Source organism: Saccoglossus kowalevskii, chromosome 5 (assembly GCF_978046115.1).
Source record: "Saccoglossus kowalevskii chromosome 5, keSacKowa6.1, whole genome shotgun sequence".
NCBI lineage: Eukaryota > Metazoa > Hemichordata > Enteropneusta > Harrimaniidae > Saccoglossus > Saccoglossus kowalevskii.
Genome location: NC_140645.1, coordinates 3277275 through 3303683, shown reverse-complemented (window position 1 = coordinate 3303683; position 26409 = coordinate 3277275). Strand labels below are relative to the sequence as shown.

Genomic DNA, 26409 nt, shown 5'->3' with positions numbered 1-26409 from the left:
TCTTCTGAAAGAAAGTGCAGACTATAAATGAGACTATTGTGGATTTGTGATGAAAAGAGAGAACTGGCAGTGAAAACATTAAATATATTTGAACATGCAAACTAAGCAACAAGTCTGATTGTCAGTGAGTTATGTAGCCAATTTAATGATAGAGTCACCCATGACATCATAAAACGTTGAACAATAAAAAAAAGTTTGAATGGAAAATATAATAATGAAGCAGACAATATTTTCCTTTACATTAAATGTCATCTGCATATTATGCAAATATGGTAGTTTCTGATTGGTTTAATCTGGTTATTTCAGAAATAGATTCTACTTACACCACTGGTTCGAAATCTAGTTTGTATCGATGAGGTCACATGAAAGAGAAACAAGGCGTTTGTTTTTCCCAATCAATCAATTACTTCTCATTTTTGCTATTTTAAGGGATTTTTCTTAATTCCTCCTTTTTTATTATTTTCAAAAAAGGAAAACAACCAATGAGATTTGTAAGCAAGTCTAGTTCAATGTGTAATTAATGTATGTTTTACCCATGTATAACATCAACTGATACATGTAGTTGCCATAGCAACATATGTCTGACCGAGCTTTTTTTTATGATGCAAAACTTGAGTAACGTTTTTTAACTATTATGGAGAGGGGGCTCAAAAAACGCAAACTGATTATCAGGCTAAGGCTTGGGAAATTATTAATCATACTGAGCTTAAATGTAATGAAACAATGAATATAATCTACTCTAGCACCTTACAACATTTACTTACATTAATCAATTCCTAGTGAATTAACTTTGTTAACCTGCCAGTTCCTGACAACTGAGTTACATGTGAACAAGAGTTCAGGTATATGAATTCATTATTATTAAACTGACTTTGTTAACCAACCAGTGTCAGACAAATTAATATAAATAAGAATATAAATTTAGGACTATAAATGCATATTTCTGAATTAATCCGCCAGTGTCTGATAACTGAATGTACATATGAGCAAGCACTCAGGAATGTGATTTGGCCAAAGCAGTTGTTTCCAATTTGATGCAAATAATTTAATACACTGCTAATCCTGAGGGGAAAAAAAATACATTTTGATAACCCTATCTTACCTGATGAAATTTATTGTCTACCCTGAACTTTTTTTGGCAAAATATGAAAGAAAGGGAGCAAAATTACACAAGATTTCAATGAAACTTACATTATTTAAAATTTTGCCTAATTTGGACATACTTTACATTAAAATCATTTTTGCCAGCCAAGATTCATTTATTTGCTTCACCATTATACCTTGGTCAAACTCCTGTTGTGGAAATCAAACACAACGGCATGTACTCTTGGTAAATGGAGCACAGTGTCAATTGTTTTTGACATAATGTACAGGTAGCCAAATCTATTGGTTTAATTTTGAAATTGATAAATTGTTATTACAGGATCCAGGATTGATGGATCCAGCTCATCTTGAATCTGATTGTGTAAATATACGCACAAACATGTATGTGTCACATGATGTATCTATTAAGTAGATTGGTCAAGGCGTGTTAGAGGCTCTGGAACAGCATTTGATTTTTTTGTAAAAATTAGACGCCAGTCACCGTTTAGAATCTGATGTGAATTTTTTTTATTTTTAATGTATGTACAAATGTGAACAGAATCAATACAAGATGAGATGAAGCAAATGGATTATAATGTATCCCATAATTTATGATATATATGTGAAGTTTAAATAGGATTGGCAAATGCATGTGCAAAGACAAATGGATGCGCAGTGGCCAATCTATAAGTCCCTTTTTGGGACGAACATTTTGGACAGGGGGCTAAAAAGTAATGTATGTATGATTAAAATAAAATGATCTACCCTATCTGTTTTTGAAGTAGAGAACTTATTAGGATAGCCCAATGTTTGAAGAGTAATCTGATGTCATATAATACATATATGAAAACTGTCTTTTGTGAAGGTTGATGAATGGTCTTTCTCAGGACTGTGTCTGTCTCTTTAACAACCCCCAATCTGTATACCTTATGAATTACATTTGCATAAACTTTCAAGCACATAAGCCAACTTTTGCCACCATTGACATAATAAAATGGAAAAAAGAAACAAATAGCACACAATGTGTTAACAGTGATGACATAGACACCAAATGCATGAAAGCTTGTCAAATTATGTGAAATATGACAATATGCATTCTGTAAACTTCACAAAGTACGCTCAGGTCAATAAACTGAAAGAACAACCTAAAATAGACATACTCTGGATACTATTGAAGTACAGATAATGGACATGACCTTTGATAAATAACTATTTATGGCTAATTTAAAAGCAGATGAAGTTCAAGATAAAACATTTAACATTGAATAAATTCCAGAAGATGACAGAAATAAATGTAATTCAAGGTCATTCTCAATCTATTAAATAAGAACAAAGTCATCACATTGTAGTGTTATCCAGTGCAATTTTTTTTTTTGGAGAAAAAATGCTTTTTTGAAACTATTTCCAGAGAAATTCATGTTAAAACCATTATTTCGTAAATCATGAAATTTCCCAATAATTTGAGACATCCATAAATACATATGATTTTTTTCATCATATTTTGAGACACGACATACAATCTTTATATCATAGGAACCACTAAAGTAAATGCAATATGTTTTAATGGTAGTGAACTGTGTCAGGATGTCATGTAGTGCTGATTGCAACAGTGACTACTCCCAGATACACCACTGGTATGGCAGCATGAAATACAACAACCCCCAGTCAATGCTATTTCCATATCCTGTGATTTCAATAAATTGAACATAAGCTGGTATGACAAGTGCTCTCAGATATAATGACATTATAACAGTCCCTGTTCTGACATTGCACAACTGGCATATTTTCAAGTGATTAAACAAGTGAATATAATAGTTATATATGGCTATACATGTAGATTATGACAGTAATCCAGGAAAAGCTGTGACATACATAGTCAATTCACCATTGCTTATCTGTTGCATAGTAAGTTGGTTTCAATGACATCACATGTCTCAATTTTAACAGTAATACATAACAGCTGTTGTGGGATATAACACTATGAGTAACTTGAATGCTTACTGAGAACCAATAAAAGAAGGTTACAAACAACATGGATGTTTAGCAGAACATACAAGTCTTTTTCTATGCAAATTATAACCTTTTATAAGCTGTTTACATTACCTATAATACTTTCCTTGAATTGTACTACTATTGCAAGTTCTTATAGTGCAATGTAGATACAAAGTGTGTACTGCTAAAGTGGTTTATTTGCTTCCATGAAATGTAGACATTATGTAATGATTTCTACATGGATTTGAGGTTTTATTTTCTGAATTTGCAATGCAATACATTGCCAATGACAATAAACTGTTGCCACACATTTACAAAGCAGATGACAGGCCCTGCAAATGGCAAGTAACCAACATGGGTGTTCACTCAAAAATATCAATCATTTTAACTTAAAGCACATATATGCATTAAATGACTTCTCATGCAGAGGGGCTAAAATAAGTTGTAATCACCATATATGTATAAATTGAAAATGATATTATACTTCCAGTCCTGCCAATAATGACTGGTGAAGGGTTAGCAGATGTCCTGCCATTGATGACTGGTGAAGGGTTAGCAGATGTCCTGCCAATAATGACTGGTGAAGGGTTAGCAGATGTCCTGCCATTGATGACTGGTGAAGGGTTAGCAGATGTCCTGCCAATGATGACTGGTGAAGGGTTAGCAGATGTCCTGCCATTGATGACTGGTGAAGGGTTAGCAGATGTCCTGACATTTGTGACTGGTGAAGGGTTAGCAGATGTCCTGCCATTGATGACCGGTGAATGGTTAGCAGATGTCCTGCCATTGATGACTGGTGAAGGGTTAGCAGATGTCCTGCCATTGATGACTGGTGAAGGGTTGGCAGATGTCCTGCCATTGATGACTGGTGAAGGGTTGGCAGATGTCCTGCCATTGATGACTGGTGAAGGGTTAGCAGATGTCCTGCCATTGACGACTGGTGAAGGGTTAGCAGATGTCCTGCCAATAATGACTGGTGAAGGGTTAGCAGATGTCCTGCCATTGATGACTGGTGAAGGGTTAGCAGATGTCCTGCCAATGATGACTGGTGAAGGGTTAGCAGATGTCCTGCCATTGATGACTGGTGAAGGGTTAGCAGATGTCCTGACATTTGTGACTGGTGAAGGGTTAGCAGATGTCCTGCCATTGATGACTGGTGAAGGGTTAGCAGATGTCCTGCCAATAATGACTGGTGAAGGGTTAGCAGATGTCCTGCCATTGATGACTGGTGAAGGGTTAGCAGATGTCCTGCCAATGATGACTGGTGAAGGGTTAGCAGATGTCCTGCCATTGATGACTGGTGAAGGGTTAGCAGATGTCCTGACATTTGTGACTGGTGAAGGGTTAGCAGATGTCCTGCCATTGATGACCGGTGAATGGTTAGCAGATGTCCTGCCATTGATGACTGGTGAAGGGTTAGCAGATGTCCTGCCATTGATGACTGGTGAAGGGTTGGCAGATGTCCTGCCATTGATGACTGGTGAAGGGTTAGCAGATGTCCTGCCATTGACGACTGGTGAAGGGTTGGCAGATGTCCTGCAATTGATGACTGGTGAAGGGTTAGCAGATGTCCTGCCATTGATGACTGGTGAAGGGTTAGCAGATGTCCTGCCATTGATGACTGGTGAAGGGTTGGCAGATGTCCTGCCATTGACAACTGGTGAAGGGTTAGCAGATGTCCTGCCATTGACGACTGGTGAAGGGTTAGCAGATGTCTTGCCATTGATGACTGGTGAAGGGTTAGCAGATGTCCTGCCATTGATGACTGGTGAAAGGTTAGCAGAGGTCGTGCCATTGATGACTGGTGAAGGGTTGGCAGATGTCCTGCCATTGACGACTGGTGAAGGGTTAGCAGATGTCCTGCCATTGACGACTGGTGAAGGGATAGCAGATGTCCTACCATTGAAGACTGGTGAAGGGTTAGCAGATGTCCTACCATTGACGACTGGTGAAGGGATAGCAGATGTCCTACCATTGACGACCGGTGAAAGGATAGCAGATGTCCTACCATTGATGACTGGTGAAGGGTTAGCAGATGTCCTACCATTGACGACTGGTGAAGGGTTAGCAGATGTCCTGCCATTGATGACTGGTGAAGGGTTAGCAGATGTCCTGCCATTGATGACTGGTGAAGGGTTAGCAGATGTCCTGCCATTGACGACTGGTGAAGGGTTAGCAGATGTCCTGCCATTGACGACTGGTGAAGGGTTAGCAGATGTCCTACCATTGACGACTGGTGAAGGGTTAGCAGATGTCCTGCCATTGATGACTGGTGAAGGGTTAGCAGATGTCCTGCCATTGATGACTGGTGAAGGGATAGCAGATGCCCTGCCATTGATGACTGGTGAAGGGTTAGCAGATGTCCTGCCATTGATGACTGGTGAAGGGTTAGCAGATGTCCTGCCATTTGTGACTGGTGAAGGGTTAGCAGATGTCCTGCCATTTGTGACTGGTGAAGGGTTAGCAGATGTCCTGCCATTGATGACTGGTGAAGGGTTAGCAGATGTCCTGCCATTGATGACTGGTGAAGGGTTAGCAGATGTCCTGTCATTGATGACTTGTGAAGGGTTAGCAGATGTCCTGACATTTGTGACTGGTGAAGGGTTAGCAGATTTCCAGACATTTGTGACTGGTGAAGGGTTAGCAGATGTCCTGCCATTGATGACTGGTGAAGGGTTAGCAGATGTCCTGCCATTGATGACTGGTGAAGGGTTAGCAGATGTCCTGACATTTGTGACTGGTGAAGGGTTAGCAGATGTCCTGACATTTGTGACTGGTGAAGGGTTAGCAGATGTCCTGCCATTGATGACTGGTGAAGGGTTAGCAGATGTCCTGACATTTGTGACTGGTGAAGGGTTAGCAGATGTCCTGACATTTGTGACTGGTGAAGGGTTAGCAGATGTCCTGCCATTTGTGACTGGTGAAGGGTTAGCAGATGTCCTGCCATTGATGACTGGCAATGGGTTAGCAGATGTCCTGCCATTGATGACTGGTTAAGGGATAGCAGATGTCCTGCCATTTGTGACTGGTGAACGGTTAGCAGATGTCCTGACATTTGTGACTGGTGAAGGGTTAGCAGATGTCCTGACATTTGTGACTGGTGAAGGGTTAGCAGATGTCCTGACATTTGTGACTGGTGAAGGGTTAGCAGATGTCCTGACATTTGTGACTGGTGAAGGGTTAGCAGATGTCCTGCCATTGATGACTGGTGAAGGGTTAGCAGATGTCCTGCCATTGATGACTGGTGAAGGAATAGCAGATGTCCTGCCATTTGTGACTGGTGAAGGGTTAGCAGATGTCCTGCCATTTGTGACTGGTGAAGGGTTAGCAGATGTCCTGACATTGATGACTGGTGAAGGGATAGCAGATGTCCTACCATTGACGACTGATGAAGGGTTAGCAGATGTCCTGTCATTGATGACTGGTGAATGGTTAGCAGATGTCCTGCCATTGATGACTGGTGAAGGGTTAGCAGATGTCCTGCCAATAATGACTGGTGAAGGGTTAGCAGATGTCCTGCCATTGATGACTGGTGAAGGGTTAGCAGATGTTCTGCCATTTGTGACTGGTGAAGGGTTAGCAGATGTCCTGCCATTTGTGACTGGTGAATGGTTAGCAGATGTCCTGCCATTGATGACTGGTGAAGGGTTAGCAGATGTCCTGACATTTGTGACTGGTGAAGGGTTAGCAGATGTCCTGCCATTTGTGACTGGTGAAGGGTTAGCAGATGTCCTGCCATTTGTGACTGGTGAAGGGTTAGCAGATGTCCTGCCATTGATGACTGGTGAAGGGTTAGCAGATGTCCTGCCATTGACGACTGGTGAAGGGTTAGCAGATGTCCTGCCATTGACGACTGGTGAAGGGTTAGCAGATGTCCTGCCATTGATGACTGGTGAAGGGTTAGCAGATGTCCTGCCATTTGTGACTGGTGAAGGGTTAGCAGATGTCCTGCCATTGACGACTGGTGAAGGGTTAGCAGATGTCCTGCCATTGATGACTGGTGAAGGGTTAGCAGATGTCCTGCCATTGACGACTGGTGAAGGGTTAGCAGATGTCCTGCCATTGACGACTGGTGAAGGGTTAGCAGATGTCCTGCCATTGACAACTGGTGAAGGGTTAGCAGATGTCCTGCCATTGACGACTGGTGAAGGGTTAGCAGATGTCCTGCCATTTGTGAGTGGTGAAGTGTTAGCAGATGCTCTGCCATTGATGACTGGTGAAGGGTTGGCAGATATCCTGCCATTTGTGACTGGTGAAGAGTTAGCAGATGTCCTGCCATTTGTGACTGGTGAAGGGTTAGCAGATGTCCTGCCATTGATGACTGGTGAAGGGTTAGCAGATGTCCTGCCATTTGTGACTGGTGAAGGGTTAGCAGATGTCCTGCCATTTGTGACTGGTGAAGGGTTAGCAGATGTCCTGCCATTGATGACTGGTGAAGGGTTAGCAGATGTCCTGCCATTGATGACTGGTGAAGGGTTAGCAGATGTCCTGCCATTGATGACTGGTGAAGGGTTAGCAGATGTCCTGCCATTTGTGACTGGTGAAGGGTTAGCAGATGTCCTGCCATTGACGACTGGTGAAGGGTTAGCAGATGTCCTGCCATTGATGACTGGTGAAGGGTTAGCAGATGTCCTGCCATTGACGACTGGTGAAGGGTTAGCAGATGTCCTGCCATTGACGACTGGTGAAGGGTTAGCAGATGTCCTGCCATTTGTGAGTGGTGAAGTGTTAGCAGATGCTCTGCCATTGATGACTGGTGAAGGGTTGGCAGATGTCCTGCCATTTGTGACTGGTGAAGAGTTAGCAGATGTCCTGCCATTTGTGACTTTTGGAAAGTATAGAACATGACGACTACAACATTTACACATACACACGTGACAATAAATATGCCAATAACCTTATTGGTATCCTTCAGACTATGAACACATAAGATAGGGCAAGCAGGTTAATAAGCATTGGTATTGTATCTCATATTCTTGTGGACCTTTCAACCTCGCAGTAATTTAAAAATGTTATTGAAGGCCATCTCATATGTTATGTAAGAATCTTCTTTTGAAATGAACAGTTATCATTTTAATTGTTAGTCTGTCACATCCAAAATTCTTCAAGCCTGATATATCACCTCAATTGTTACTTCTGAGTACGACAATTCCCAATTGACCAACAATTACAATTGTAGCCAGTTTTGTTTCATTTCTAGCTTTATTCTCAGGTGTAATACAACTAAAAAGGAAGATTTTTAAAAAACAAAATCAGTTACCATTTTCATAAATTTTCTCAAGAAATTAAGATTAATGTTCATTTGTCCTGAAATATTCCAAAGAATATGTGATGAAGGAATTCTTGATTCTGCTTGCCTGCCAAAAAAATCCCTTTCTGGGATGCTTTTCAGGTAAAAATACATTTAGCCCTGTAAGACTGTAATTTGTTCAATTGTTCTTGGAAAGTTCTTGGTAAGTGCCAATGGTAATAAGGTGAGAGTAATATGAAGTGAAAATAACTTATTTCAATGTGTTGGTTGCATCCACCATTTTCCAAATTTATGTTAAAAAGAAAAAAAGCACTTCACTGTCTATTTTCAAACATATGCTCGAAGCGTTATTAATTCTGCTAAAATTATGCTTTATCACTAATATATTCTATTGCTGTCACCAACGGAAACTACATTTCTAAGAATTCAATATATTTATTATTAATAACCAGTTACTTTTTTTTAGCAAAAGAAATTAAGCTCAGTTTAGAAAGGACAATAATTTTACAGTACATATATTATTTTGAGTGTCCTAGTAAAACAACAACACACTATGGCTATCTGCTGCATGCACAGGTCACTTTTACAGTACATATATTAATTTGAGTGTCCTAGTAAAACAACAACACACTATGGCTATCTGCTGCATGCACAGGTCACTTTTACAATTGCAACTATATTTTAATTATAATACAGTTACGGCATTCTCAAAGCCAATTCAGAAGGAATCTTTCCAGTAGCCTTGTTTCAATCAAGTTTTATAAATCTTTTAATAATAGCCAAGATTTATAGTTTGAAAAAGCTGAGATGGTTATTACGAGGTAGCATATTTATATCACTATACTGATTGTAACTGAGAGTTGATTGATGTGTGGATAAAATTAAGATTTAGAATATAGTACTGGCTGTGAACAAACTGTCAAGATATCATGGAGAGATGTGTCAGCAAAATGAAGAATAATCAGCATGCTAGCAATTTGTTAACTGTCTAGTAACCACACCCTGTGTGAGTCTGTTGACTCGCTTAACACACCCACATTGCAAATGGTTTAGACAGACAGTTCCTCAACTGAGTACTTCCAGTCAATGCAATTTTAATTAGGATATCAGACAGAATAGCCTTCTGGGTGGATTATTTGAAATCAGGGGGGAGGGCGGCTCAAAGATTTGTTCAAAAATATGCAAGCGAGTTGTTCAAAAATATGTTGGAAAAATTTACAGACAAGACACGGTGAAAAAAAATTACAATGGTCACATTCTTCGCCCCACCCCCCATGATTTCAAAAGTATTCTGATGTGTACAACTAGTAACAACATCATTACAATGTAGTAATAGGAACTGCATGGAATATACCATTTGACTCATGGGAATGCTCAGCCTACAATTAGTTGGTCCCACTACTAATATTCCGACCATCAACTCAATCTTGCGACAACATTACTACATTACTACTGTATTAATGTATAGTGAATTGCACAAAACTTTTAAATGTATTTATAAAAAATTGTAAAAGCTGATCAACAGCTTTCATTCAAATATTCAAGTGATTAGCTCAAGAGCTACGCCCATAATGTGAACACATGACATAGCCAATGCAACTCCCATATATTCAAAATGAGACGTTTGCTGATTGGATAATTTTGAAATATCTTATTACCTAGAACTAATGATCATGTCACAATACCATTATCAGATTGGTCAATTTTGAATTCTTACATCCATTTTAATTTACAAAACATTTGTAATGACCAAAGTTTTATGTCCTTTACTGTATTTTAGTGTCAAATCTTGTAAGATTGTTATATTTGTTTCTAAATTCAATAATGATATTGAACCCTGAAACCAATGATATTCAATTTTGGTATTTTTTATAAATAGTTTTTCAAGATTTTACTTTTGATCACCATATCTTTTATTATTAGAATTGCAACAAGACTATTTTGGGAATTAGTAAAAATTGATGTGAGAAATAGGGTGAAATGATAAAGGTTTATACAGACAGGAGGAAAACAAAAACTAATAATTTTATTTTGAGAAAAATTCAGACAATAATCAATGAGTTTATCTGATTCTCAATATCGGAAACACAATACCCTTGTCTAAAACAAATAGTCAAAATGAAATGAGACTGCTCTGAATGTATGAAATGCATCGTTTGGTTGAACCTTTCTCAAACAAAAGTGAAACCCAGACACATATATCCACATATGCTTATTACATACAAAATATAGAAGATATAGAAGTTGTCGAAAGACAGTACCAACCATGGTGTTGGTGGTGGTAGTACTAGTAGTGAAATGGTTTATTTTTCTTGACAGGGAGGGGGCCTTGATTAAAGAGCTGGGCGAAAACACAGCTGCATTTCACTAAAGTAGCCTGATACCATTGTTTTGGTTTATTCATTTTGTTAGGATTTATCTTCTCAAGTTAGATAAACAATACGAATACTCAGTGATAGAAGATTTGCATTCCCCAACGTTGGCCTCCCTACGCCAACACAGACAGCTTGAGTTGGCACATGTTTCTTACATTTCTTTCAGTTTACACGAACCAGGGTGTGGCAATTAAGATTTCACAGACATTGTCATCAATTAAAAAAGTAAAACAAATACTCCGTTGCTAAAGAGAGTATCACAACTTATAATTTAAATTCTACGAATCTGTTAAGATTAAATTTTGTTTATAACAGTGCGATGAGCGTTGTGTTTTAATGTCATGTAACTGAGACCAAGTTTTCGAGCGAAACGATCGCCTGATGAAAAAAAGGGAAACCGACACAGAGCAGTGTCGACTTCCAATCTTTGAAGGCTTATCATTTAAGACAACAGTGGCTACCGGTGAACACACGCCCACCGGAAACAACAATATACCACCGAAGTAACTTACAATTTGACGGGAAAAAAATACTTCGTTCAATAACAACTGTACATATAACGCCTATTAAAATAAGAAAGAGACGTCCACATTTAACTTGGAACTCGAGACCAGAGTATCCATACGAAACGTTCGTCATGATGGAGTCAAAGAGTTAAACTTCTCTCTCCGCGCAGCGTCGTCTGTCCATACCACACAACAAACCATTTGAAATCACAAACAAAACTTACCTAACATTACTCCTTGTACTAGCAGAAATGAAATAAGAAATGCCATCTTGATGTCTACTTATTGTTTTCTGGCGTTGATAGACAGTGTTATACGATGGACTAGCGACAGCCGTTACTTTCTAATCTTGGGAACACACACTTTCTCACAGCGGGATTTATCTATAAAGTCTCGCAAAGTCTCGACGTACTTAAACGGTTTTACGAAGAAGTTGGAACGCATGAGAACTACCTCTAGGGGGCGACATTACTTTTCTCATATACATGCAAGTAATAACTTTATTGTCAATCTATCTCCATTGAGATCTGGACTAACATACAATAAAAATTAAAAAGATACAGAAAATATATATTTAAAATACAAAAAATACAACAACAATAAATAAAAGTATAACGGGAAAAGATAAAAAATAACTGTTAAAAAAAAGTCTTTGACAAAGTAGTAAATAAATAGTTTACATATAAATGTAAGAATGCATTATATTTTCAGGGCAGCTGGCAATCTCTGTAGATTTTCTTTTCTCATAAGAAAGCATTTGTGAATGTATTTTGATATTTTGAGAATCAGTTTTTCATCTTTGTTATTTAGAAGAGTTTCTAATTTCTGTCTATTGGTATTGTTTTTAGGCTGTATTTTTAATTCTTTGAATATATCGTTTCTTTCATTTATGTATAATTTGCAATTTAGAAGAAAGTGTATTTCATCCTCTACTTCATTAGTTTTACAAATGGGACATTTTCTGTTGGATATATCTATGTTGCTGTGTCTTCCTGTTTCTATCTGTAAAACGTGCGCACTGATTCTTAATTTTGTACTACATACAAAACGGTCATGTCAAACAAACGAAATATGTAATACAGACTACAAGTAAAATAGCGTTTACTTCACAGGAGAATTTGATATGCAACACGAGATTCTTTTTGCTTTCCGCAAGAAATTTTGCATGGGACGAAATCTGCACACCAGACCTTTGTAAGGGGTCAGGAGACATCCCTCCCTTCAAAATTTTGAAACCTAGACCATCTGAAATGCTATTTCCTGCATTCAGAGGGGAAAATTTTGCTGTCACAAAGTGTTTTCACCTTGATTTTGAAAAGGCGACGCCCCCCAACATTTTTTGTCCATACATCGTTGTTGACAATGTATATAATTTGTAATTTCCTATGAGTTATTCTTTATAATATAATTTTCTGATTTATCTTGTCAAAGTCAGCTTTTTTCTCCCATAAAACGAAAAAATTTCACAGTATCGAAAACAGAAAGTCTTTATCATAGTGTTATACCACAATATCCAAAAAGTCATGGTTTCGTGAGATTATGCTTTGTCTGTGCCGTAAAGCAGTGGTATACAAGCCAAAAGATTCTGTGACGGACAAGATGTCATTTTTACGAATTAGTGCAGTGTGTGACAACTTTGACGAGATGGTAAATTGTTCGAGTTATGGATACAAAGTTACAAACATGGAGTTACGAAAATATTGACTAGATTTCACCTTCCCACATTCATAGTATTTGAATAACAATAATTTATCCATTTATTAAATTGACATACTTCATTCATATTAGTATTATCTTCCACACCTGGCAGCATAAACAAGTATATAATAATAATAACTTTATTACACTACTATGCCATCAGAAGGCGCAGTGTGGTAAATAAAATACAAATCATAAGAAAAAAAAATACAGTAGCTAAACTATAAGATAAAATTAAAAATAAAAGATGTTAAAAGTTTAATAGGAAAAACAAATTAATGATAGTTACATGATTCTCCCAATGTAGAGGTGATAGCTATCATATACCTGATTTCTGTTTTGCCTTATTTAGAAACTTTGCTAGGGGTATGAAGCACGTCATTATTTTAATGAAATTGTGTTTTATTTAGTTTATTTTTAATTCCTATTTCTTGAAACAGCTCCCCTCTTTCTTTATCGAGAAATTCACAATCTAGGAAAGGATTGTAAGACATGCGGATTATAGTGTTTTGAAACAGGTTATCGGAGATGAATGAACTGTTCTGATAAAAAGGAAGTATTATATGTGACACAAACAAGGATGTATAACTTATACAGTACTGGACAATATCGATTATATACTTAGTACTACATTATGCTCTTTCATTCTGGAGGTCGTTGGTAGGTTCAGCAATGCAGCTGGTTCTCAGCACCAAAAATGTGGTAGGGGAAATACATAGGTCGGGAAAGACGATATCACGGAGAGACGTTCGATTGATGGTTGAAAGAAATGGTTACACAATATATAGCGCACATAAAAGGTGCCGCCAAAACAACACATTGTGCTGACCAGGTGTCAGGGATTAATTATATCAATTAATAGGATTGCAATAATTAAGATCAAACATAAATAGAGCATAAGTAAGTATGAACATAAACATACAGTGTGACGCTTCCCTCCTGCCCGACAGGAAAAATAAACAAAAACAGTTTCCCACATCAGCCAAATCCCAGGAACATGACAATAGTTGTGTTCACGTTACACGAAGTACGGGCTAAGATTTAAGCTGATTTAGGCTTATCTAGCATATTTGCATTTCGGCTAGACCCAATTGCGTCCACGCACAGGGAGGGCCAGTCGTTAGCACAGGCTAAGGGCTGCCATTAGTCGGTGACCTTTGGTAAACCGCTATTTACGAACGAAAAATGGATGACACGCACAAGGTTCTATTTCTGCTGCTGGCATGTTTCGTTTTAATTTTGAAGCGACGTGCACAGGAACGCAGAGAGAAGACGGACCACTTATTTTGATGCACATAAACAGTATACAACGGGCGTAACAGAATACAGCGTTTTATTAATGCATGTCGTAGACAGCGAACCAAATTTATTTTGTCTACGATTGGAGCTGCTGTACGCTCTACTACAGTGACCCGATTAGTGTGGAAGTGAGCGCGGAGTAATGACTGGTGGAATAGTGTCGTTATACGAACATGGGACAATTTTCACACCCAAAGGTCGCCGCAGAGGGCGCTTAGCCCTGGGCTAAGCGTTCGCACATACTTCGTTAGCCCGTGCTAAGGTCTAGACCACGTCTTAAATTCAGATCAGATTTAACCCGTACTTAGCATTCCTTAGCCCGTGCTAAGCGTTCACGCACGTTTTCTTAGCACGGGCTAAGGAATTTGACCTCTTAGCCCGTGCTAAGGAGCTGTGCGTGAACGCAACTAATGTGTGTATTCAAGTAAGTTTAGGAGTTGTGTCCAGTGTTCAAATAGTAATGACCCGCATGGTTCATGACCAATAAACTGTAATAAAATTTAAATTTATTTAAATGTTCAAATTTAACAACATAAACACCTCAAACCATCAAATATCAGTCAAAAATGTAGAACATGGGGAGATGACAAAAAAATATAAATCAACATCACAAAAATAGTTCATAAATTCAACAATATACGATACATGTGTTTTCATATCAAGAGGGTTTGTAATAATGTGTTAGCCTTTATGAGGCAAATTATTTCGCTCTCAAATTTGGAGTAAATGAATAGAAAAAATGTGTGCCAGGCACTAAGTTTAAAATGACAGGTAAGCAAAATCGTCTTTAGTCGAAATAATGGATATTGCGACAATAACTGATGACTAAATTGATTCTTCAATAGACTGATTCAATTTTTTTGCTTAGTACTGTGGAATACTTTATTTTCGCTGGAATTAATTTTCGCTGAAAAGGCTTTTTGGGCGTTTTGTATAAAATTTATTTTCACTGATTTTTGATGAGTTTAATGTGAAATATAGGAAAAAAAGTATATTCGTTGGATTTTATTTTCACGGAATCATCCCTTCAGCGAAAATAGCGAAAATAAATTCCAAGCGAAAATAAAGTATTCTACAGTATTTTCATGGACGTACTAGTACGTCCATGGTATTGTTTAACAAAATAAGATGTTTTGTTGTTTATATGTCAGTTTTTGAGCATCAAGAGCCAAAAAACACAAGGAAAAAGTTTAGTCTTACAACAGGTATAAAACGTCTATGTAAAAATGTACGAGGACAGCCTGTTAGACTTGCAGACCTGGATAGTAATGCATAAGGCATATTTGAGGTATTTCATCAGACAAATTGGGCCAGAAAACTGATAATAGTCTAGTAGAATACTGTGGATTGGTCTGTACATAAACAAAGTTGTTACCTATTGTATATTGAATATCGTACTGATATTTTTTATATTCAAGGGATTTATGTTTTTGTGGTATTTTAATGTCAAGCCATGGTGTTACTAGCCATAATTCCCTGCTGCCAACCTTCAAAGCAGCTGGCCTGAAAGTTTCAGTTGAGAAGGGAGTTTTTTTACGCAGCGATGTTGTGAAACAGGTGTGGTTCTGGATGCTACTGGAATAAGAAAATTCTTATATTGACTTTGCTGAGCTACTACTAATGAATGTAGGTAACACCCTGGGATCGATCGAGGGGTTATTGTGAATGCGTATATAATCTGTCCTAGGGTGTTATCTATAATTATTTTGGTAGAGCCTTTGATCTGAACAATCATTTAAATAGCAATAAATAACTATCAATTAAATGGCAGCAGATATAATACGTCTATGCTGTTAACTGTTTAAAACAGGTTAAAATAAAATCATAATAAAATAAATACACGTAATAAATATGAATATTATATTTTTAGTTACCTTTTTATTTATATTGGTATTTGAAAAAAAATATAATACAAAAATATTTCTGGTTAATTACTTCCAATTTTTATAGCAGTCTTCATTTTGAATTCACAATAATTCTGACTTTTTAATAAAAGGTTAATATGTTGATGATACTGTGCAATGCAAGTAGTAACTTACCAGACTACTTGTTACATCATTAAAGCATGTCTCTTATATTATTACAATTCCTGTCAAATAAGTAATTTGAGTTACATACCAAATACAATTAGGAAGGTTTGAATCGAACTGAAGTTTAGTTGGAAGTTCCTTTAAGGTTTGAATCAAACTAAAGTTTAGTTGGAAGTGCCTTTAAGGTTTTCTTTATTATTGGTGACTAGCGATAAAGGAAATTCAGCCAAGTTTTGTTTTGTTTTTGAAAAATCATGATGTAGTGCACAGCCATACAGACTGTTTTAGTGGATAATAATATTTTAGGTTTGCAATGTCATACTCCTCCAGATATTCATCAAGTTTTCTTGAGAGGCGATTAGCTTAAGAAAGGGGCTGTGCAAAATGTTTTTTCTCCTCTTTGTTTTTGTGCTATTCTTTTTCTAGTGTAAAATATTTTTTCTCAATGATGTAGGCGTGTCAAATTTGTCCATGTTTTTGATCTCTTCAGGATTTTTTCAATAATATTTTCCTGTTAATTATTATTAAGAAGATGAAAGATTGTGGAGTGAGTGTGGGTGTGTACAAAAGGGTCAGCAAGAAGAACTATATAAGATAGCTGAAAATCATGAAATACCAGTTGAAAGATTATGTCACTTTTGTCACTTTTATTTGAGGGAAAACATAAAAAAAGGAATGTACAGTAACTCTACACACTTGGAACTTTCAAAATCTGTGTGCAAATGTAAAACTGATAAACATGCAAATGCTAAACCATTGCATCCATCAATACTGGTTAAACTTTTTTTCCCCTTAACGTCCATAAATTCTGGTTCTTCAACTTCTTACGTTCCATTTATATAGTATTTCCTTTTTTTAAATTGTCATTATCTGCAAAAAATAATTCAGATTGCAATTAGCTTACAATGACCAGTTTTTAATTAATACACTTTGTAATCAATTTTGGAAACAAAAATTTGTGGTGTCTGTGTATTCTGGCATATTTCTGTCCTCACAAATAACAATGTGGATAAAATGACATCTTGTGATATGTCAATTTTTCCCCTATGCAACTCAGATATACTTCCAAAAAGATGATACCCGGTACATTCTGATTGAAAAAATATAAATATCAAATAAAACAGAATAACATCAAATTGTTTCCTAATCGAATATATTAAGGGGTTGTGCCATATATACACACAGTTCATCTCTTGAGAGACTTGGACAGTACACAGTCCCTCTGTGGACAGTACATTGCTGTACTTGGGAACCTAATTTCTGAGAACAATAGGGGGATTTAACTTCCTACAAGAGACAAAAGAATGTTATGTAACAATGCAGCTGCATGATTTTGTCTTTCAAAATAGGAAGTTGTGTACATACAAAATTATAGAGTCCCTCCACAATGGGAATGCCACCATGCATGTACAACTTCATCGATCCCCAGGTACTTTCACAAAATAAATAATTGTATTATAATTATGATCCAATACAATACCATATTTGCTCTAAAATTACATTTGTGGATACTAAATTATGAAAATATTACATATTTCGACCATTGAAGATCCCTGTAATTTACCTAAGCGCATGTGCTGCTAATAGAGTAATTATGTTAAGTGTAATATTGTTTCTATATTTTTTTTCAAAATCAAAAAAATGATATTAAAAATATAAAAACAGTTTAGTTTGAAAAGTGAAATAATGGTATTCAGATGGTTATGATTTAAGCATGACCTTAGAAAACAGGGTCATGCAACTTCTGTCTGAGACAAAAGAAATCCAGTTTCCTATGTGCAATGTGGGTTATAACCTCCTGTATAATCTCATTAATACCAAGAAGATTTATACATCTGAAACAGTTTTTACTAGTATTCCCATTAGTCAGTGTATAACAAGTGCACTATGCTATATCTGTTCTAAATATGATGAAAAATCCACTTGTTATAATGACACAAATTTTGACAGGTCATTGTTTACTTTTAGGCAGTTTTGTTTCCTTGCAGAGAAAACTTACCATTTTTGTTTCCCTTTCCTGATTTCATAGTGGAATAAAAATTGTTAATTTTTAGTTTCACTCGCATCAATAGAATGGACTTGACTATTCAAGTTTTGATCAAATTTAATTTTTCTGATTATATTCCAACCACAAAATTGTCTCATTTTGTGTAGCTACACCTTGGCAGCCATGTTTGGCTTATGAAATAGAAAAAGATGTAACAGTGGTGTTGACATAGATTTATTATCAGTTTCTCTAAGGTGTTAATTTGGGTAGAGGATTATAACTAAGGTTACATGAAAGGGGTAGCCACAGTAGCATGTCCCTGTTCTCTAAGGTCTATGATTTAAGTAATGTTATACATGTATAGATAGACTAAATATTTTTTTGTCCAAGTTGAGCCAGAGTACCCATGATCAATTTGGCTGACCTAGAAACGCCCAGGACATTTACTGACTGCATATTACACCTTCATTATATTTTGTTTAAGTCTCGCCCATTTGCCCCTGTATCTTCAATAGTAGTGTTCATGCTACACAAAGTATGGGCTAAGATTTAAGCTAATCTCATATGTTTGAGTTCATGCACAGAAGGAAACGATGGTTAGCACGGGGTAAGGAACGCCCAAACTTATTAAGAATAGGCAGAATCTTCAGAAATTTTAACTATGATTGCTCAGTTAGAGGAACTAGGAAGGTTAGTTCTACAGTTATAAAACAATACCAAAGCAAATTCAGAAAGTGCAAATTGCAGAATAACAGGAAGTAGCACAGTATCTCATCATCGGTACATTTTTTCTTGAGTCAATCTCTCTATATGTGTTAGCGTTGATTGTCAAGCAGGAAATGGCACACCAAAATAAAAAGTTATGAATATAGTAGTAAATCTCCTTAATGAACATTAAATACAATGGTTTTTTTAGCCGAGCTTAGCGTTCATGCATGTTTTGTTTTGCCTGTGCTAAGGCTTTGGACTGACCAGATTTACTCTGTACCTAGTATTTCTTAGCCTGTATTCATGCACATTTTTTTAGCACAGGGTAACGTATTGGACCTCTTAGCCTTTGCTAAAGAGCTCTATGTGAATGCTACGAATAAGTTTTTTTTTTATTAACACTTACACATTCCCCGAAGGGATTGGCAATGGTTACAAAAGTTTAAAAAGGAATAAAAGGTTACAAAACAGTAAATAGATAATAAAAAAACAAAAAAAAACAATCTAAGCTAATACATTAATCTCTACAACTCATTCAAATCAAATTGGGCTCAAAGATGAGCAAAGAATATTAGATTCAATTGAAATTTAGTTTAAATCCATGCTAAATTAAAAGTTATTTTGAGTATGAGTTTTACTTTTTTCTTTTGTGCGCAAAGAAAAAATGAACTGTTGCACACTGTAGGCATATATCATCTATACTAGTTTACAGGAAAAAGGGATTCTGTATGGTATTTGATGTTATGGGCATAATATATACATGTATAGTTAATACATGATTACTAAATTAGATTTCCCAGTGTACAGTACACTATTGCTGGTATTGTCTGAAGAGAAAAAAACAAAACAATATACATAGTTTTCGAAAATTTAAAAAAACAAACATTTTGCAGTCAGTTAAATTATTTTATTAAAATAATTTGAAAACATTGCCATGAATGGAAACAAATTTACGTTGATGTTTTTTTGCAGATTTCAGGAGTTGGAAATAACCTTTGTTTATACTTTTCTTGTATTAACAAACATAGGAGCTAATCCTCATTAACACTTACTTGAGCTTGTTGTTTGACAATTATGAATAATAATGAAGCATTTACTTACACAGTGTGCCATGACTGAACAAAAACGAAAGCCCCAAAAGACTATCCTGCTACATAAACAACAACAAAAGTATCTAATATTGTATTGAAGTCATTGTAAAATGGTAAAATAATTACAAATTCATACCTTGATGTGCCAGTTGCAGTACTGCAATCGTCCTATGATTCAACACCATGATCTAAATACTCCGCAGGTTATGCAGTCCTCCAGCAGTCACTGGCATCAGCGTTACTACGAAATTTCACTGGGGATCGAGGCATTATTCGCGAAATTTCATTTAAGTGTACTTGGAAGCGCCAGTGAAACTTGAAAAAATAAATTCCCACTTGTATATTGAGCTCACACGAGGTAGCAGGCTGTTTTCTGGGCCATTATATTTAGAGACATGAACAAAAATACTGGTCATTTTATGTATGTAATAAAATGACCATATTACTGCCCATAAAAAAAAAATGTTCATCAGCTCCATCATTTAAAAAGCAATTGTAATTATTCTTACCAGTATAAAAAACATGGGTCATTAAAACCACCATTTTAAAAACACCGGTAAATATTTTGGCCACTTAAAAAATTCTGGTCAATACTCTGGCCATTAAGAAAATAGTGGCCATTATAATGGCCAGAAGTGACTTTTTAAAGGGGTCTGAGGGGTGTAAAAACAGTGTTAAATTGAAATGAAGAATTATTATAACCTTCTCACTAACCTAAAAGCACAAATAAATATTCAAAAGTTTTGAAAATTAAAACTTTCCGAAACGCGACGGAAATTCCGAAAGTAATCCGGACGCTGTTAATATTAAATAAAATGGGATCACTTGACAGTTTTTTGAGAAACAGTCTGAAATGTGATGGAAAACTTTAACATTTTGTAATATTGCACCAGTTTGTATGGTGAGATTACTTCTTCATATCTCAACATTTTGCTGGGTAACTTGGGATGAAAGGTCATATTATGACTGATATAAATCTTTGTGAAACATTTAATTTAGTCAGTTTCCAATGTGAATGGGTTTTCAATTATAATAATTAATATGTTGCATCCCATAATATACTGCAATAATGTCAACATCATCATTTGTTATAAGAATGACACTGTGAATGCATTATTCACTGGGTTTTAAATTTGCTATTTTCACTGATCAATTAAATTTGCTATTTTCACTGATCAATTAAATTCGTTATTTTCACTGATCAATTAAATTCGTTATTTTCACTGATCAATTAAATTCGTTATTTTCACTGATCAATAAAATTTGCTATTTTCACTGATCAATTAAATTTGCTATTTTCACTGATCAATTAAATTTGCTATTTTCACTGATCAATTAAATTCATTATTTTCACTGATAAATTAAATTCGTTATTTTCACTGATCAATTAAATTTACTATTTTCACTGATCAATTAAATTTGCTATTTTCACTGATCAATTAAATTTGCTATTTTCACTGATCAATTAAATTTGCTATTTTCACTGATCAATTAAATTTGCTATTTGAACTGATAAATTAAATTTGCTATTTTCACTGATCAATTAAATTTGCTATTTTCACTGATCAATTAAATTTGCTATTTTCACTGATCAATTAAATTTGCTATTTTCACTGATCAATTAAATTCGCTATTTTCACTGATAAGTTAAATTTGCTAAATTAAATCCACATAAACATGTAGAACAACAATCTAACTCAGTGAAATTGCTGAAAATAGTGAAATTAAATGCCAGTGAAAATAAATGGTTTTACAGTATATGGATACAATGCGACATTAGGTAGAGTAGTGAGGGGAAGGGTTGCTAGACAGAAATACAATGTGACATTAGGTAGAATAGTGAGGGGAAGGGTTGCTAGACAGAAATACAATGTGACATTAGGTAGAATAGTGAGGGGAAGGGTTGCTAGACAGAAATACAATGTGACATTAGGTAGAATAGTGAGGGGAAGGGTTGCTAGACAGAAATACAATGTGACATTAGGTAGAATAGTGAGGGGAAGGGTTGCTAGACAGAAATACAATGTGACATTAGGTAGAATAGTGAGGGGAAGGGTTGCTAGACAGAAATACAATGTGACATTAGGTAGAATAGTGAGGGGAAGGGTTGCTAGACAGAAATACAATGCGACATTAGGTAGAATAGTGAGGGGAAGGGTTGCTAGACAGAAATACAATGCGACATTAGGTAGAATAGTGAGGGGAAGGGTTGCTAGACAGAAATACAATGCGACATTAGGTAGAATAGTGAGGGGAAGGGTTGCTAGACAGAAGCTGGAGGTTTAGCATTATATAATAATGTTTACACTTGGACTGTACTGTAATCTAGTTCTGGCCACAAGGTGAAAAAAATTCAGATCTTTATTATAGAAGTGAGAGGGTGGGAAGTGTGCAAATACAAATGTTTTATTTTTGATAATGAATTTCCTTGTATGCAAAGTAAACACACCTATGATGTAATCAGAATAAATAATCTATTACATTCTGTGACTGTTTATTTGAAATCCAAAATATACGTATAAGTTTGTACTCAAGCATCCCAAGTACGACCCCACCAACAACGTCAAGTACATGGTGTCTGCCTAGAAGAATTCGAGATATACAAACGCTAGAAGACCATAGTATAACAACAAAATACATCCATTTAAATGTAAATGTGAATTCAAAAAGAAACAGACACATCACCATGACAACCCTTGAACTATGCCCTGATGGGAATGAGTAGGCGTCGATGGAGACTGTAGCGAACATATCCTTCTTGTTGCCATGTGGACGTTGTCTCTTTATTGCAACTTTTACTGTAGCTGTAATGACTAGATCCAATATTTGACCTGTATAAGGTGAAAAAAAGTACAAGATTTTGATGAAACCACAGACCCTAAAAACATGCAATATGTGGGATGTTCCTTTCATAAAACCTTAGTTAATGTGGCATAAACATGGTAATATTACGGTATGTTGCAAAGTCCTTCCGTAACTGCCTACAATGAGAGGGATTTTGGTGTATGCAATTATTTTGTGCCTGCTGTAGGTGGACGCTTGAGGAATTGAAATTGTGTATCAAATTAATGTTCATGTCTATTTATAAGGTCTATTACCAAAATATTCACATACAAAAAATAAAGGACTGCAAATACAAAGTGAAAAGTAACTAATTCACTCAGTATTTGTCCTACTGAAAACAGTGTATTGAACTTATCTATGATGCAATGCACACATTAATTTCCATGGCAAGGAATTTGATAATTTATGGCTTTGTATCATAAAACTTTCCCTGCTACAAAATTTCTTTACTTTCACAGATTTATAAAAATGCTTCTTGCAAAATTTACAGTATTTTTTTTCTCTATTGGAAAAGCGTTTTGAAAATACAAAAACATGTTTATATGTAAATCTAAACAATTTAACATTTCAGATGGATTCATTGACATTAATGAGTTCTCAATTTTTAATCCAATATAAAAAGGAAACTGAACCATTTTGAACTATAATAAAACAAAATTGCCTAAAAGTAAACTATGACCTGTTAAATTTATAACAAGAGTGTTTTAGTACTTCAGTACAAATATAATCTGATGCAAATAAGACAAAAGTGGCATACCCTAAATTGCTAAACAAAAAGCAGTTTAAATTCACCATGGAGTTATATGCAATATTGTATTTGTATTAGAAGTGCATGTAATTCATTTCATTCATTTGGTCAGGTCTGGTTGGAAAGGGTCCATCCAGTAGGGTACAGTTTTTCATATTTTTTGTTAACTTGTCTAGGAAATATGAATTGACACATTCATATTTGAGCATACCTCGCATTTTATTTTTTGGGTTTAATTATTGGTGTGCAGATGAGCATTTTACACATAGGATTCCACAGTTAATGTCTGTAGACTTGTTGCAAAGTGTTGATCGTACATAATGCCCATTTCACTATATAAACCATATTCCATTAATAGGATCAGAAACAACACGTCTCTTACAAACTGCTTCTCCTGAGCAACAATTCAATAATACTTTTGTTTTCAACTGCAGTACTACACAACCACAAAAGTTTGATAATCTATTCATGTGTTCAGATACTGGGTCATATCCTTGCTCAAAATAATGCAAATTATAAAACTGAAACAGCCTACTAATCGAACAGAGACGAGTCTTTGGCATTTCGAAGTCTGGATGATTAAATTTAATGATATATGCTTGCATTACACTACCAAATTGTATCAACTCTATAATTTAAATTATTTCAATCAATGATAATTCCCTGTATCATGACCAAGTCATTGCACTCATAGATGTCCACATTCACGACTTCAGTAATGTACAACATGAATAGAATATCAGGCCTACAGGGTCTTGTAACGTTTCCAAGTCAGTATTAATAGGGCAACGTAACATCTGCAAACCCTTACAGCGAGTACCAAGCACGTTATTCTGATGTGATTTTATGGTCAAAAATGCAGTTTTCCCTGATTCTTGGAGGCTAATTCTAAAGGTGATACATGTATTTATTAAATTGGATGAGTAAAATATTCCTGTTCACGGCGCTAGTGGGCTGGTCCTTTTTGAATTAGTGTTTGTAGCCACACTCGTGTTGATTTCATGAAATTAGTTGTCTTTCCTTCTCGTACCCACGGTACTCGCTGCATGTGTAATACTGCACTTCAGTAATACTGACTTAGAAACGTTACACGACTCTGTGGTAAGGCACACAACAAAGGTCGAAGTGAGGGCGCTGCACGCAAGAGTTTCAGGTTTGATTCAATCATTGACTGGCTGACTCACCTGCCAATAAATTTATAATAAATTCACACTCGTTTGAATTATTTCTTGTAACATAAAGTAGGACAATAAGCGAGGCTATCCAGGGTACACCATGGCCACTGATTTCAAGTAATTTCATGAGCGGTCTTAGCTGACCGAATTTGGAATCTGTCGTCGCACAAACGCTGAAAGATTCTGTGAGTTCTTTGTCCCATCGAAGAATCGCTAAAGCGTCTTGCTGCTCTGAATCGCCTCTCCTTCTCAACTCCATGTTCACAGTTTAAGATCGATGTATTTCGTATCAGTTTCACACGAACGTATACTCGGTACACAATACGCGAGCAATGGACGATTTACCCACAATGCAAAACACGTCCCTACAATGACGTCACGGGGAAAGCGTTCTTGATCTTTGTTATCATATCGTTGGGCTTCATATTATATACCTTAGAAACACATTTTTCTGAAATCTAAGATTGCTTATTATTTTACATTTACGTTAAATGATGAAAGGTGTAAAAAGGTTTTGATCGGATATCGAAAAGGAAAAAAAGAAAAGTGAGGTTGCCAGATAAGTTTGCGAGAAACAAACCGAGAATCAAAATACGCCTTTTGTACTGGTTTCTAGGATGAAATTATTTCATCATATCTCAACTGGGTAACGTTGTTTTCTTGATATAAAATAATGTTAATAATTATCTACCTATTGATGTTGTGGTTGAATTAGAAAGTCTAAAGCACAGTCAGCTGGCATCGGTGTCGCTGGGTGTATATGATTGAGGGAAGTTGTGCAACCAAATTTGCGGAGTTCGCAGTTTTTCGCCGATAAAAAAATGACTAAGGCAAAAACTCACGGTTTTTCAGCATTTTTGTAATAAAGACATTATTCTCTATCAATAATCCGCCCAAAACAGGAACATTTCTACTAATTATTGTGCTTTTTTCGACGTTTTTCGAAAAACCTGCGATTAGGCTACGAAAGTAGAACATTTGGAAGGGGTGAAACGGAAGAGCATCGCCAGGCGATGGACGCGGGGCTCTTTGGCAACGACCGCGAACATATCGTGTCCAGCCATTGGTTGGCCACATGGAGGTCAAAATACGCGTTCTATTTTTATGCGTTAAATTTGGCTCTTCCGTTTCACCCCCTCCAAATGTTCTACTTTCGCAGCCTAATCGCATCAAAGTAGTCGATCAGTGGTGTGGGTCACAGTCAGCTGGCGCACATCTGATATAATAAAATAAATGCGATATTTACTATATGGGGGCCGCCATCTTGAATGACGCATGAAACTAAATAAGAGACTAGTTTTATGCGTCATTCAAGATGGCGGCCCCCATATAGTAAATATCGTATTTATTTTATTATCACATGTGCGCCAGCTGACTGTGGTGTGGGTATGTTCATACTGGCAGTCTTTGGTACGTAGGCAGTATGGTACCCTGGTACAAAACTAAGACACTGTGGCCGTACCCCTGCATTGGAAATTTTTTCAAAAACTTCTTTCGCTCTGCTGTGAAACATGTTGTATTCTTCAATGTGTTTTTTCTCTTTGTGTTGTTTTTTACTATCTCATCACCATTTAAAACAGCATCCAGTCTTTTCTTTTTAGTCTTACCCCAGACCATTCGTC

At 36.2% G+C, this 26409-nt stretch overlaps 2 protein-coding genes and 1 long non-coding RNA gene across 3 annotated transcripts in view; all 3 read right to left on the bottom strand.

The window, feature by feature from the left end:
- LOC146742816 (opioid-binding protein/cell adhesion molecule homolog) overlaps positions 1-11593 on the bottom strand; it is a 108920-nt gene extending 97327 nt beyond the window's left edge. Inside the window, exon 1 of the mRNA XM_085499071.1 lies at positions 11432-11593. Coding sequence (XP_085355197.1) covers positions 11432-11477 — 46 coding nt within the window. The 5' untranslated portion in view covers positions 11478-11593. The remainder of the gene's footprint in view (positions 1-11431) is intronic.
- Positions 11594-14677: 3084 nt separating this feature from the next.
- On the bottom strand, positions 14678-20816 carry LOC146742815 (uncharacterized). Its single transcript, XR_014929396.1, has 2 exons — positions 20157-20816; positions 14678-17104 (listed from the first exon to the last, which is right to left on the bottom strand). It is a non-coding gene; the product is annotated as an uncharacterized LOC146742815 (long non-coding RNA).
- A 1661-nt stretch (positions 20817-22477) lies between these two features.
- On the bottom strand, positions 22478-25140 carry LOC100368854 (polyisoprenoid diphosphate/phosphate phosphohydrolase PLPP6-like). Its single transcript, XM_002740862.4, has 2 exons — positions 24797-25140; positions 22478-22851 (listed from the first exon to the last, which is right to left on the bottom strand). Exons 1-2 carry the CDS (start codon positions 25044-25046, stop codon positions 22481-22483), a joined length of 621 nt encoding a protein of 206 aa, XP_002740908.2. The 5' UTR covers positions 25047-25140; the 3' UTR covers positions 22478-22480.
- Positions 25141-26409: the final 1269 nt, after the last annotated feature.

Bases quoted from the DNA above. Each gene is read 5' to 3' on its own strand.
- LOC100368854 (XM_002740862.4), bottom strand. From the start codon at position 25,046: ATGGAGTTGAGAAGGAGAGGCGATTCAGAGCAGCAAGACGCTTTAGCG. The intron at 22,852-24,796 runs GTGAGTCAGCCA...CACCTTATACAG, and splicing joins TATTATAAATTTATTGGCAG to GTCAAATATTGGATCTAGTC.